This window comes from Olea europaea, chromosome 7, assembly GCF_002742605.1.
Source record: "Olea europaea var. sylvestris chromosome 7, O_europaea_v1, whole genome shotgun sequence".
Lineage (NCBI taxonomy): Eukaryota > Viridiplantae > Streptophyta > Magnoliopsida > Lamiales > Oleaceae > Olea > Olea europaea.
Genome location: NC_036243.1, coordinates 17,041,126 through 17,056,918, shown reverse-complemented (window position 1 = coordinate 17,056,918; position 15,793 = coordinate 17,041,126). Strand labels below are relative to the sequence as shown.

The window sequence follows — 15,793 nt, the reverse complement described above, 5'->3', positions numbered from 1 at the left end:
ATAAACTGTATGGTTAAAAAATAATAAAAATTGTATATTTCTTAAAACATGTGGTTCTAATTGAAAATCGATATAGATTTGGATACTTTATGTATTTCGTAAATGAAATTATTTGATTTCAGGTAATTATTTGAACCAAGTCCATATCATCGATTATTATTCTTGTTCGAATTCTATTTTATCCATAATATTTTTGTTAAAAAAAATATGAACTAATAATACAAATTATCTTTTCAATCTCTAGTGAAAATAAGAGAAATAAGAGCTATTATCCAATATATATTTCAATACTTTAATATACTAAAAATATGCCAAAAATTAATATCTATTATCTAACATAATATCAACCAATTTCGATTGTGGCTTTGCTTATGACGCCTAAAAAATTGTGTGTATGGCGGGCAACGAATAAAGTGCGTTAGTATTGCCTGTTGGAATATGCCATTGAGTCGTGATAAATAAATTGTACAATATAATAAAACTTATGAAAAGGACGAATTAAGTTCAAGAGTAGGTTAACCATGGTTTCGATTCATCAACCAAATATTGACCTGGTTTTGATTGGTTCTTAGTTCTTGGTTTTGGTTGTTAATTTATTTATTTATTATTTTATTTTTTTTTTACTTCTGATCTTCTAGTTTGATTAGTTGAAAATTTGATAAAATTTTAAAAGAATTTTAACAAGCACTTGATATAAAGAAGACATGAAAAGGAGAATTATTATTTCTCACTTTATAGTTTATATAGTTCCTATGAAAAATCTANATTCTATAAATTGGATCCTCATAATTCATTTTCTTCACCCAAAATTAATTCAATTATATTGATTTATAATTCATTCTTTCTCCGAATTCTATTAGGAAGTGTTTGATAGCATGGAAATGAAAAAAAGAAGAAGATGGAATTGGAATTGGAAATTCCAACTTTTGGTGTTTGATACCTTATATTTTCCATGGAATTGCATTTTTTGGATTTCTTGAAATTTGGAATTTTCCTTGTGTTGGTGGAATTTGAATTCTCACCATGCTGTAGCGACTTTTTTTTTTCCTTACGTTTTTTTTTTGTTGGTAATGGAAACCAATTCTAAGAATTATTGTAAAAAAAATATTTTCCTTTAATTGACAATTTTCATATAAAACAAAGCCAAACGAGCATAAAAAACACACTTTTATTTCAACATTTTCCACCTAGAAAATTATACCAATCAAACACAATAATTTACAATTTCCAGGAAAACAATTCTAGGCAGTTCAATTCCCCGAAATTCATTTTCTAGGCAATTCAATTCCATTTTTGCAATCAAACGGACCCTTAGAATATTTTAAAATTATTTTCGAGTTCTAGTGCTTGATATCGTCCAATCCAAAAGAGTGCAGAGTGCAGACAAACTTTGTTTTGCTTGCCAAAATTAATACTGTGAGATTAATTTGAAAGAAGCATTGTACTTTTGGGAGACATACATCTCTTTTATTCTATTCGCACTAGGAGTGAAATCTGCCTTAAAGGAGATTTGGAATCATATACCTCACATCATTTTATTTCCTTCTAATTTTACAATTTTAAAGACTTTATTTTGTTCGACGAATCCAATAATTTCCATGTTAACTTGAAAAATGAAATACAAGTGTTTGTCTGAGAGTAATTGCATAGTTATGAGCTTCTCATTACATGGTAAGAATATTTTCAAGAAACTTTCTATTTTTAAAGAGTATATTTTTCAATTTATAGAGTATCTATAAATTTAAAGAGTAAAAATTTTAATGTACTCCAATAGGCTATTTATTTTTAATACTTAATTTTGCTGCTTCCAAATAATATTTGTTATTTTTCCCGTCTTTTATTTTTACTAACTTCCTTCCAAATTATTATATTATTTTTCTCTATTTTTTATATTATTTAATTGGTTAATATATGGAGTATTGAAAATCGAAATATTCTAAATGCATTAAAGAGAGTCTTCAGGAGATTTTATATTTTTAAAGAGCATATCTAGTAATTTAGAGAGCATTTATAAATTTAGATAGCAAAAAATTTTAAGTGCTCCAAGAGACTCTTTATTTTTATCATTTACTTTTACTACTCCCAAAAAGTATTTATTATTATTTTTTTCTATCTTTTATTTTCACTAGCTTCTCTTCAAATTATTATATTATTTTTCTAAATTGAAAATTGAAATAATTTGAGGGCATTTAATTATAGAGATTGAGTTTGCTCTCCAATCTCTATTTTAAAATATTAATTTAATGAGTCTCTTGGAGTACATTTTTAAGGGTTAGCTCTTTGAAATAAGGGTCTCTTAGAAATACTCTAGTAATAAAGAGTGAGTTTGACTCTCTGAATTCGGAGAGTTAAACTCACTCTCTATTTTAAAATATTAATTTAAAGAGTTTATTGAAACATAATCGTAAGAATTGACTTTTTAAAATAGAAAATATTTCATTCTCAAAACACCTCTCGAATGTGCTCTAAGACCATGGACAAAGGAAAATTGAATGGAGATAGAGAGCTTGGATGCGAAACAATGGGTAAAGGGAATAATGGAAAATAGAGGAGCGGAAAGAGAAAAGGAATGCGCGGTGCATGGGGAATGATGGAAAAGCAATTTTTAATAAGTTTAAAATTAAAAATTTAGGGTCTGTGTGACTAAGCTTTTGATAAAATTTTAATAGACTTTGATAAAAATTGATAAACTGTATGGTTAAAAAATTAATAAAAATTGTATATTTCTTAAAACATGTGGTTCTAATTGAAAATCGATATAGATTTGGATACTTTATGTATTTCGTAAATGAAATTATTTGATTTCAGGTAATTATTTGAACCAAGTCCATATCATCGATTATTATTCTTGTTCGAATTCTATTTTATCCATAATATTTTTGTTAAAAAAAATATGAACTAATAATACAAATTATCTTTTCAATCTCTAGTGAAAATAAGAGAAATAAGAGCTAATATATTTCAATACATTAATATACTAAAAATATGCCAAAAATTAATATCTATTATCTAACATAATATCAACCACTTTCGATTGTGGCTTTGCTTATGACGCCTCAAAAAGTGTTTGTATGGCGAGCAACGAATAAAGTGCGTTAGTATTGCCTGTTGGAATATGCCATTGAGTCGTGACAAATAAATTGTAAAATATAATAAAACTTATGAAAAGGACGAATTAAGTTCTAGAGTAGGTTAACCATGGTTTCGATTCATCAACCAAATATTGACCTGGTTTTGATTGGTTCTTAGTTCTTGGTTTTGGTTGTTAATTTACTTTTCTTTTTTTTTTTTTACTTCTGATCTTCTAGTTTGATTAGTAGAAAATTTGATAAAATTTTAAAAGAATTTTAGCAAGCACTTGATATAAAGAAGACATGAAAAGGAGAATTATTATTTCTCACTTTATAGTTTATATAGTTCCTATGAAAAATCTATTGACCAAATTGCATTTTCGGGGATATATTCAATTGAGGCTTTTGAAAATTATGCTGGACTTTTTTAAAGTGATGACTTTTGTAGATTTCGTAGCTCTTTTATAGATTTGTATGGAATTAGAAGAAGTCTTTCGTAGACTTCAATGGATTTTTATTTTAAATTTTTATAGACTTTTGTGGAATTCAAAAGGCTTTTGAAAACTCTCATTTGTAATAGAATTCACGTGGATCTGATGTGAAATTCTCACATAGGTGTTAGTTCTCACAATTCCTATTTTCTTTCCACTTCTTCCCATATAATAAAATAAAAATTTAAGACCTTAATTAAATAAATAAAATCAAATGATATATATACACATACACACGAATTTGATCTCCCAAACACCATACTTAGGTGGCACACTATAATATGTGGTGCAATTAGTTCTAAAACTAACTATTATCTTTTATTACCTATTGTAATGTGCCACGTCACTCAGTACTTAGTTTATGCTAAGTACCGGTGTTTAAGAGATCATGACTGTATATATATATATATATAGTATAGTATACATTTAAAAATAAATAAAAATAATATATTTAAATTTAATTATAAATTTTTCATATAAAATTTTATAATTTAATAAAAATATAGATATTTTTCACAAAATGAATAAAAAAGAAAAAAAAACCACAAGAATTCAATTTAATTCTTTTATAGAAAACAGAGATAAATATTAAGAGAGAGAAAGAAAGAAAAATAAATGGAATATAATCAATAGAAAAAAATAAATTTTAATCATATATGTCAATGGAAGGTTAACTGTTAAAGGAAAGAAAGATTGAAAAAAATAATTCTTTTTTGTAAAAGTCCCTCAAAATCTCGTGATTAATGAAGAGTGATTTATCCAAATAATCACGGAATCACTGAACTTTAAAAATCATTCAATTCATCACTGAATTTTACAAAAAGCTTTCACAAGATCACTGAACTTTAAAAATCACTTAATTCATCATTGAATTTTGTAAAAGGTTTCCCATGAATCACTAAATTTAGTAACCCCTGGAAAATATTTTGCAAAGTTCAGTGATTACGTAGAAATCTTTTGTAAAGTTCACTAATAAATTAGGTGATTTTTAAAGTTCGGTAATCTCGTGAAATTTTTTTGCAAAGTTCAGTGATGAATTGAGTTATTTTTAAAGTTCAATGACCCCGTAATTTTTTTTTGTAAAATTCAATGACCATTTGAGTAATTTACTCGATTAATAAGAGACAAATTTTAAGATTTTATGAGTACTTTCTACTTAAAAGTTAGTACTTCGAAATTTTTTATAAAAGTCTCTATAAGTCATTAAAATTTAAATATTTCAAAACTTGTAGAAACTTCTAAAAAGTCTCAATTGAATACCCCAAAACTTTTTAAACCCGTGTTTGTTTCTCATTATTTGGCCATTAAAATGAAAATCTGACTGTTATTCATCACATCAAATTATCATATTTGAATTTTTATCTCTTGTATGGAATTCATAATAAAAAAACAAACAGGACCTAAATCCCAAAAGGTTCACAGTTGAACACACCCTTCTTTAACTTCCAAATTAGTAAAATTCCATAACTACCTACTTTTTCCCACTTAACAAAAGTCCCTCTAATCCTTTCAATAATTTTCTATTCATTGTCAAGATTCAGTGATCACTGCTTTCAATTCCCATTCATATGAATAGAAAATCTTTCTCTAATCTCCCATGGAATGTCGAAATATGTCTTCCATTTTCACGTTGTTGCTTATTTCATTCTCAATCTGGCTATCCCCACTCTCCAATGCCCGCATTTTCACTCTGGAAATGCACCACCGCTTCTCTGAACCAGTCAAGAAATGGTACCACCTGACTGGAAATTATTTTCCGACCCGAAATTGGCCAGAAAAAGGTAGTGTCGAGTACTACGCGGAGTTGGCGCACCATGATGGAGTCCTGCGTGGCCGTAGGTTGTCGGATTCTAATGGGTCTCTAACTTTCTCCGACGGGAATTCAACTTTCCGTATCAGCTCTTTAGGATTGTAAGAATTATAAATGATTAATTTTTTCTACTTATAATTGATTATTTCTGTACCTTTTCTTGAATTTTCTTGATTTATCGTTGAGGTTTGATTGAGAGTTGGTGTAGTTTGCATTACACGACAGTGACTTTGGGAACGCCGGAGATGAAATTTCTGGTGGCTCTTGATACTGGGAGTGATCTGTTTTGGGTGCCCTGTGCTTGTGGGAAATGTGCATCTGGAGATGATTTACCTTATGATTCTGTATGTTCTTCTTATTCAGTTGTACTCATTGCCTTTAATTAATCTTGTTTCTCTTGAAATAATTTACCTTTTTAAGTTGTTGGGAGAAATTTTATCATAGAAATAGAAACAATTTTACAAGTAATAGTTTTATATGTTAACTGATGGTTTTGCAAGAGAGTGAGTTCGACCGAACTTTTTAAAGATCAAATGATGATTTGTAATGTGTCGTGTACTTTTACTGTGTGAGGAATGTGAGAAATTGTGTTGTCTAGAAAAAATGATTTCATAGAGGTCTTGTCTTTTATATCATGAAAGCTTGGCTAGAATAATTAGATGCAGATTCAGTGATTAGTAGTCGAGTTTTTAACAAGAAGTAGAATGGCTTATGAGAATGATGTAATTAAGGTTTCTTGTATAATTCAGGGAAAATTTCTGTTTGGAGGTTAATTATCTGGAGAATGTGTCAACCCTAAAGGTATAATTAGTTCAATTACTTTCATTTGTCACCCACTGATGCAGACGTTGCGGCTGCAAGTTAGCTGAGCTAGATTGCGTTTGCAAGTAAAAGCTTTTCTGCTACAAATTGTAGGTTAGAGTCATTTGATGAGCTAAAATATGGGTATTCTTGTTCATCAAATGAGTTCCTCGTATTATGGTTAAATTCAAATTTTCCTGAAAATATAAACAAAAAGTACAGAGATAACGAGCATTTGATCTATTAGAAAAGAAAAAACAGTACAAAGGTAAGTTATGGTCCCACAAATGATTCGCATACATAAATCCTAATAATATCTCCAGAAACCGTCACCCTTTAACTTGCTGAGCAGCAGTAATATTAATGTTTCTTTTAGTATTTTAGCTAATTGTGAATTTTAAATTGTTTGGCTTCCCATGGCAGGATTTCGAGCTTACCATATATGATCCAAACGGGTCATCAACAAGCAAAAATGTCACTTGTAACAATGACCTATGTCCTCACTACTATGGCTGCACTGGTGAATCTAGCCAGTGCCCTTATTCTGTCTCCTATGTCTCTTCCGAAACTTCAACTTCTGGAATTTTGGTGGAGGATGTTCTGCACTTAAGAACTGAAGACGGTGATATGGAATATATTAAGCCATACATCACATTTGGGTGAGTTTTTAAAATTTTATGTTTTCTCTCTGATGTGGTGCTTTGAGCTTCACGTCGTTTATTCAGCCCTTTCTATTGAGATATATGGTTCTGATTCCTCGTTTTTCTCTAATATGATTGTGCAGCTGTGGACGGGTCCAAACTGGCTCATTCTTAGATATTGCAGCTCCAAATGGTTTATTTGGCCTTGGTTTCGAGAAAATATCGGTTCCTAGTATCTTGTCCAGGGAAGGTTATATTGCGAATTCTTTCTCCATGTGTTTTGGGCATGATGGAACCGGGAGGATTAGCTTTGGAGATAAGGGTAGCCCTGACCAGGAAGAGACTCCATTCAATATGAATCTGTACCAGTGAGTGTGAATTTTTTAACTTTGTTTTGGAAACTAGATGGTTCTATGTTTTCATTTAAAATCAAGTTAATTTAGCTCTTCAATGCTATTTCTTTTTTTACAGTCCAATCTACAATATAACTGTCACTCAAATTCGTGTTGGAACTACTCTCCATGTTTCAGAGCTTACAGCACTTGTCGATTCTGGCACCTCCTTTACGTATCTAGTCGACCCTTTCTATACAAGAATTTCAGAAAGTGTAAGGATGTAAAAAATAATAATAATAATAAATAAATAAATAAAAATTGTATATTACTAATTTAGTTATTAATCTAATATGTTTTTGATTTTTTCTTGAATTTTCCATAGTTCCATTCACATGTACGGGATAAGAGACGCCCACCTGATCCAAGAATCCCTTTTAAGTACTGTTATATTATGAGGTCATACTATATTTTTCATTAATTTGTTTCCAGTTTTCTATACTTTTTATCCCAGGATGTTAATTTCTATTTTCTCTTCTTGATGATCAACAGCCAGGACGCAAATACCAGTTTGATTCCTAGTATGAGCCTAACGATGAAGGGTGGAAGCCAAATGGTTATCTATGATCCAATAATTGTCATCTCTACACTGGTATGGCTTCACAAAAATTGCCCGTTTTACATTATTTCTTGTTCCGCTGATGCGAATTTTCTTAAACTTTATTAAACTTACGTTCTTTTTACAATTTGCAGCGTGAACTTGTATATTGCTTAGCTGTTATCAAGAGTGAAGAACTGAATATAATAGGACGTGAGTTTCCCGTTTGCTAGCAATATTCCTCATTTTTCTTAACCTCTGTAGGTGGCTTCTTACTCCAACTTTATCATTTTTTCAGAAAATTTTATGACTGGCTACCGCATTGTGTTTGATCGAGAAAAACTTGTTCTTGGTTGGAAGAAGTATGATTGTGAGTTTTGTTTCAGTGAATCACTTGAATGTGTATACGTTTATGATGGTAAAAACCATTGTTGGTTACTCAAGGCAATCGTCACTCGTGCAGGTAATAGTATGGACGGTTCAAATGCTTTGCCATCTAAACCGGTGAACTCTACGAATGTGCCACCAGCCGTTGATGTTGGCCAAGTTAGTCCGACTACTAGGAAGTCAGAAGCCTCAAACCATAATATCGGTCGAAGTTTAGATGCTACTTCATTTTACTGCATCAGTAGTTTTAATCTGATTCATTCTTTCTTATTATCTTTTCTCTTAATCTTTCTATTACTATAACCGTTCTTTGATCCTTTTTTTCTCTTGGCTTTCCAGTTCTCACACAGAGCTGATTATACCTTAGTGTTTGGGAAATTCTCTTTTTTGGAAATGTATGTTAGGTTCTGGCTGTACTTGTACAATGTATGGATGTGTACATAGGGTGCGAAGGTCATATTTCTCTCATTCATTATGTGTTTACGAGCTTGCAGCATGTTTGGTAAGCAAGATTGAATGATTGGGCAAATTAAGAAATAAGGGTACGTGACAAAATTTGTTGGTTGTCATGTCGAAATCTGGAAATGAATGATGTAAATACATGAAAATACAAATAAGTTCAATTGCATGTTGCTTCATTTTACCCTTGAATTCATGATTTAATGCTTTATTCTTCTGATATATACAATTCAGTCCTTGTTTGATTCTGATTTTTTATATCGCTTCTCTCACGTACTCATTTTTTATCGTATATTCTTCAAAACAAATTATTTTTCACGTTTCTTAATAACTTTTTCATGCTTTTTAATCAAACATTCACAACTAGAAACACTTTTCAAAAATCACTTTTGAATATTATTTTCTATCAAACAAGCTCTCAGTTTATCGACGAAGTTAGTGTTACTTCATTTTTTATCTTACCGAGAATAATCACAAAACAAACCTTATTGTTAATAATTTGGAAATTAATTACGTCATGTTTTAAATTGAAAATAACAATTTTACAAGATAAACATTGGAATTGTTTCCGTTCGGCAAAATTTAAAAATTATTTATAAATGTTCGAATTTTATTGAAAACCTCCAAATACTATTCACATTTTTTATCATTCATTTTTATTTACTTTTAAGTTAACGGTTCATAAAATCTTGTTTGAATTTCTCCTTTTCTTTAAAAATAAATTACCAAGTCAAATTGTTATGTTTTTTTAAGTTATGTTACACAGAGCAGAAGCAAAATATATTTCATAAAATTGAATTGTGCCTATTGCTAATACTTTTTAAAAAGAGAATTTTGAGGAAATTACCTTAATTGATGTTTGAAAATTAATTTCTAAAAAAAAGCTTATTTTTAGAGGAAGTTACATTGTAACAAGCTCTTCTAACTAGAAGAATATTTTCATAAAATTAACTTAGCCCCCATTTTGTTCTGATTTTTCACTCTAAAAAAATAATATTTTGACTGTTACTTAATATAGTCGGTCGTTATTTTTTACTTCTTCATTTATATGTAGGACCAACTTTTCTATCTAACGGTCAAAAAATCAATTCTTATAATTACTACCGAACAGGCCTAAATGGATCTTAAAACTTGTACATTTGAACGAGGGTCAAGTCCCTTCCAAGAGACATCTTCATGCTAAGGTCGATCGAGATAGAGGGTGCGGTTACTTCTTTGTTATATTGAAAATCTTGTACAGTAAGTAAAAGTAACTCTTCAATGGAGAGTGAATTGCTTTATGTCAGTGGTGTTAATACAATAAAATAATACTTGAAGGAGTGCTTATGTTATTTATTCAATTATTAAAATAAGCGCCGTTGAGATTCTCGTCCATAATTTAAAGGGGCACATGGCTTTGGTACGCCATCAGCGTGGCTCCCGGGCTCGTGCAGAGCACAAGTTCTTAGTATTTGTGAACATATAAATAAAAAATGAAAAATTTTCGACTGTAGTTCCAATTGATGATTCCCTAGAAAAAAAAAATCTCCGTTGAATTCAGATCCCCCGATCACCCAAATCTACTGTAATTTAATACTTCTTTTACGTGGAATCAATTTTGGAAGTAGAAGAAATGGATCAATGGAAAACCAACGGCAATTCATCTGAACCCAGGTGGTTTTTTTTTTTTTTTTTCCCTGTATATACATCCGCTAATGTATTGAAATATATTTAAACAAATAGATATAGTTGGATGTACTGTCTCTATTTTTTTTTCTGGGATTTTAGTCGATAAATATTTAAGCATTGGACGTGGAGAAGGAAAATTATTCTATGTGAAGCTTGCAGTTCTGATTTGTGAAATGTTGATAAATGTAAGTTAGAAAATTCCTTTTCATGAGTTTAGTTATGCTGTGTCAATTTAATCGAATGACCCAATTGATTGGGCTGAGGTTCAATACGAGGGGAATACCAGTTTTGGTCTTTTTCTTTCTTTGTGGGAGAGGGTGCTTTGTAAATATTTTGGGAACTATCCATCGGGCAGTTGATTTTTTGAAACATGATAGTCCTGTAAGCAAAATAAGCACCTGCTATGTTATCTAGTCGAGAAAGCTCCATGCTTTCGCCATTAGTGTTTAATCCTTTAATCAATGTCGTGTTTACAATATAGGTTCAAGACATATTTATGTTCTAGAGATAAAATGGAGAAGATATTATTACAAGTTGTAAGAATCTAATTAAAAGTCTACATATATATATAACAGTTGGAGTTCCCAATTGATTCAAGTGAAACGCTGTTGATACTTTAATCATGATTAGAAATAACTGTCTGTCCAAAAGGGATCCTGAAATCAATTCTGTCTATAATATTCTGTTTATCGAGAAATATAAATGAAGGTACATGTTTAGATGAGTTGGGGAGATTTTACAAGGTTGACATGTCTCACGCATTTAGGATTTTACCAAGTTTGATCAAATACAACAAGGAATGAGATTAAAATTTTTATTTTTAAGCATAGGAGATAAGGAAATATAATGATTCAAATTTGGTCTGGTTTCGTTAGCTCAGATTATATCAATCTTGACTGGTGCTGACTGACTGGTGAAAAAATAAGAATGATTGATGCATTGCATGTATTTGTTTCTCGTTATTTTGAATGCGACAGCTCGCTTGGTTTAAATCTTATTTCATGCTTCATGGGGTTACTGTAGCTTTTTTCTTCTACTTTGTGAGTAAAGAGGTCCCTTAATCTGGAAAGTATCTTTCGTTTTCGTCATTAGATTAGTGAACTTTTTGGAATATATTCAGAGTTCCCTTTTCTTTCCTCTTCCTTTCTTTCCCGTTGATTGACTGTTAAAAGCTTATACATCTATTGGCTACTGAAGATAAGGTCAGTTATGGGTATCTACTACATGACCATGGAAAATTTTGAAGATTTAAATTTCTGTATTGACATATTTTCTCAATCCTTGGGGGCAAGGAGGAGCGGGGTGGATATTCTTATAGAATGAAAGGCTTCTGACCTTGATATGTTTGTCTGGTTATGCACAGGATATTTGGCTTTCTTAAACCCCAATTCCAATGATGAGATAACACGAAATCAGAAATACATGATAGCAAAATCGCAGATTTATAGTGGTTCTCAAACCACTATAGCTACGTCCACTTGTTATCACATATTTTTACTATGAAGAAAAAGGGTTACCATGACGATCCAACCTCTATGCCAAAGCTGTCAGTTTACATACTGTTTGTTTTGAGAGGGCATCTGCCCTTTTACCCCTCATGGCTTTTTATTTCATTTTTCAGAATTTGAACCTAAGACATTTGCCTTATGGGAGACTTAAGTTGAATTTTTGTACCAAAAGGTAGAGGTCTTGTATTCGAATCCTGAAGAATGTGACAAAAGGTCGTGAGGGGTAAGAGAGCACATGTCCTCCCAAAGAGGACAATATGTAAGCTTACAGTTTGAGCATAAATGTTGGGGTGTTAAAAAAAAATACGCGTTTTTGTAATGACCCGAGTTTCATCCTGAACGTTCGCTAACATACTGTTCGCTTTGGGAGATTCATTTAGTACCAAGATTCAACTTAAGTCTCGTGAAAAAGAGATTCTGGGTTCGAATCTTAAGGGTCGCGATAGAATTTCGTGAGGGGCAAGGGGGCAGATGCTCTCCCAAGACGAACAATACGTGGGAAAATGGGTAGAACAGTTATAGTAGCAATTTCTCGTCTCATTGAGATATGGAGTGATCAAATATATCCGAAGGTCAACTCATAGGACCATAGTCAAGGGAAAGCGTATAGAATAATTAGGGTACTTTCACTCCTTCAGATTTATGCATGGAAGGTTTTTTTTGCAGTAAATTGGTCATGTTATAGTTTGTGCATTTGCTCCAAAGTTGTTTTTTCTTTTTTTGCAATAAACTTAATATGTATATGGAGGAATCAATATACTTTCGAAGGGCAATCCATGGTCAATGGGAAGTGAATAGAATAATTAGGGTGCATTAACATCTATGAATTTATGCATGGAATTTTTTGCAGTAAATTTGTCATGTTATAGTTTGTTTTTAGTTTATCATGCTTATAATAAATATGATTTGGCTCGTACATCTTTAATGTTGAATTCTTATAGACAAAGGGATGATGTGAAGGCTGATGATGCGATCTCTCCTAGAAAAGTCCAAAAGGCAGACCGTGAGAGATTGAGACGAGATAAGCTAAATGAGCAATTTCAGGAGCTAGGAAATATAGTAGGTAAGATAATGCATCTTTGTTGCATCCATGGTTGCAAGTACTTTGAGTTTTACATTAAACCATGTCTTGTTTTAGCTTATCCTTAATCGTATCCTTGTCAGAATCAACTCTATGAATTCGATGTTGGGAAATCATAGAGTATCGTCAAGAGACTTTTTAAAAGTTAAATTCTATCTATTTTAAAGAGTCAACCCTTAAAATTATGTTCGAAAATACTTTTCAAGTTAATATTTTAAAAGAGAGAGCCAAATCAACTCTCTATGATTAAATAATTCAAAATATTTTGATTTTCGATTCTCCATATATTGACCAACTAAATAATATGTACAAAGAAAACGATAGGAAGTTGGAGAAAATAAAAGATGAAGAAAATAATATATACATATTGGGAGTAGTAAAATTAAATGCTTTATTTTTATTTTTATTATGACCATGAGTGTTCGAGCCAGCTTACGCGCAGTTGACTAACTTCACGGGGCCTTGAAATTTATAGTCGGGTGCTCATCTCAGTAGCCTTGAGAGAACTCAAATTGGTGACCATTGGGGGCAAACCCAACACCTAAGCACTGAGTTACTTCTCAGGGTTTATAGTAGTAAAATTAAACGTTAAAGATAGCGAGGCTGATGGAGTATTTAAAATTTTTTACTCTCTAAATTTATAAATGTTCTTTAAATAGGAAAATATGCTCTTTAAAAATATATAGTCTTAACTGCTCAAAATTGAATAAATAAGGGAAAATTTCAGTGTTGGTTCCCAGCCATGCTTTATGTGGCAAGTTGGTCTCGACCTGTAAATAGGGACTTTGGATCCTAAATCTTTCAATTTCGTTGCACCACAAGTCCTGGTTGAGAGTTTCCCTTCAAATCTCTGCTTCTAAGTCCTCTATTTTTTGGTCAGAATGATAGTTCTACTGATTTTCAATAACCAAAAAAAAGGGAAACAAGAAGTTCTGCGGTGTTTTTCTGAATAATTTCTGTTTTTGTTTTATTTATTTAGATTCAGCTAAGAATGACAAGGCTTCCATACTCACTGATGCAATCCAAGTGCTCAAGGACTTAACTTCAGAAGTCAGCAAACTAAAGACAGAGCATACAGTACTTCATGAAGAATCACTAGAGGTGATGATCCATTCACTTACTAAATTTTGGTCCTCTTGATTTTGAGGCTTCATTAGTCAATATTGGTTTTTCTTATCGAACAATTGTTTCTCTTAAATAGCTGACACAGGAGAAGAACGACCTCAGAGAAGAGAAAGCATCTCTGAAATCCGATGTTGAGAATCTCAATGCTCAGTATGAGCAAGCTTTAAGGTTTATGATTCCATGGGGTGCTGTTAATCCTTCAATCACCATGGCACCTCCATTTTCATATCCAGTTGGCCCTCTACCGTTTCCTCCTGGTCCAATTCCCATGCATCCAACAATTCCACCATTTCCCAATCCGAATCCCATTTTATCATATATTCCATATCCTACTCCTGTTGTTCCCCTGCTTGACCACCCAACCACCTTAAATGCATCAACATCTTTTATCTCTAGCCGACAAGATTCCATAAGCAGGATATCCGATCAATACAGAAGTAGCACCAGCCAGAAAGCTGTGAATTCTAACAATGTCGTAACAGATCTGGAACTTAAAATACCAGGATCAACAGTTCAGAAGGTTTCTGGTCAATCTTTGAAAATTTAAATTTGTGTGAACTCAAGAATTGTGTTTATTGAGGCATGATCATTATTTATCTGATGTAGGAGGTATCGTCAGGAGAGAAGAATGGAAAGCAACCAATGAGCGATGAGAAAAAGCTTTACAAATGAGAGTTTTTTGAATGGGTACTCGTCCTCCCACGGTTTCAGGGTAGTTCTTCCAACAGTGCGAGTCTCAGTCAATGAGGAAAATGATAAAGAAAAATCCCAAAGATGCATCCAACTATGTCGTTAACTCGTCTGTCGGGCAGGAGTTCGACTGCCTTCCAAGAGTAACAGATTGGTGCAGAATCACGAGTGTTCTCTGATTTTTATTGGGATCCTACTTCCATTTAGGCTTCTGGCAGAAATAGACATGAAGTTTGTTGAATTTCCTAATGTGTAAATTTTCTGTGAATTTCTACTCTCAAACGCTCACCTGTTCATGTTAATAGAAGTCTGTATAGTTTTACTCAGTGTTCTAAATAGTGCACCAATGTGCGATGCGAGGCTAAGGCGCCAAGCAAATTGCTTGGTGGCTTATTTGGCGGTCAATGGACGCGAGGCGAGGCTAAGGCGCCAATGTGCCTAGGCGCGCATCATTAGGTTTTTTTCTTTAAAACTTATAATTATTAAATAATCTATAATTATTAAATAATTTAAATTATTAAATAATTTTTTTATTGATTAAAAATTTAAAATAATATTAAAATAAGAAAAAGCTTTTTTACGCATTTGCTTCGCTTAATCTTGCATTGCCCTTAGTTTGGCATCGATGCATCGCCACGCATTACACATTTTAGAACACTGGTTTTACTTCTTTATTTATTATTATTATCATTATTATTTTTTTTTTTTATATATTTATTTTTGGCCAGGAGAGATTTTCAATTGCTGTCAGCACAAAAATTTTTGTAGATTGATCTAGTGAATCTCCTTATTGGAGGAGGGGGGGGGGGTTTCCAAGGTTCGAAACATCCATATAGCACAATATTAAATTTAGGGCAAAATGGAATGTAATGTAATTTAATTTAATAGGGATCAAACAGAGGCAATGTCGTGTGCAAAGTACACGCTTATTTAACAGAATAAATGGCCAGAATCAAATGGAAAGGACCATTTGTGTTAGGCCTAGATATTTTAATCAGAACTCTACCTCTCGAATTGATCCATTAAAAAAAAAAAAAAAAAAAAAAAAAAAGAGAGAGAGAGAGAGAGAGAGAGAGAATCGATTGGGTCCAAATTGAATCTTGGTTCTTCAACCAGATGCACGAGTACCCA

The 15,793-nt window shown here is 31.9% G+C and overlaps 2 protein-coding genes across 3 annotated transcripts; both read left to right on the top strand.

Moving 5' to 3' along the window:
- Positions 1-5,052: 5,052 nt before the first annotated feature.
- Positions 5,053-8,737, top strand: LOC111397207 (aspartyl protease family protein 1). 2 transcript variants are annotated; one of them, XM_023023992.1, is made up of 10 exons: positions 5,053-5,473; positions 5,581-5,716; positions 6,597-6,832; positions 6,958-7,182; positions 7,286-7,421; positions 7,532-7,605; positions 7,699-7,798; positions 7,900-7,957; positions 8,043-8,114; positions 8,208-8,737. In XM_023023992.1, exons 1-10 carry the CDS (start codon positions 5,160-5,162, stop codon positions 8,432-8,434), a joined length of 1,578 nt encoding a protein of 525 aa, XP_022879760.1. In that variant the 5' UTR covers positions 5,053-5,159; the 3' UTR covers positions 8,435-8,737. The 2 variants fall into 2 exon arrangements, with proteins under 2 accessions (XP_022879760.1, XP_022879761.1); XM_023023993.1 differs by having other exon boundaries at positions 8,043-8,106; positions 8,208-8,290.
- A 1,251-nt stretch (positions 8,738-9,988) lies between these two features.
- Positions 9,989-14,984, top strand: LOC111397206 (transcription factor bHLH121-like). The gene is made up of 5 exons (XM_023023990.1): positions 9,989-10,243; positions 12,708-12,829; positions 13,827-13,948; positions 14,049-14,492; positions 14,579-14,984. The coding sequence occupies exons 1-5, from the start codon at positions 10,203-10,205 to the stop codon at positions 14,642-14,644; spliced, it is 795 nt and encodes a 264-aa protein (XP_022879758.1). The 5' UTR covers positions 9,989-10,202; the 3' UTR covers positions 14,645-14,984.
- Positions 14,985-15,793: the final 809 nt, after the last annotated feature.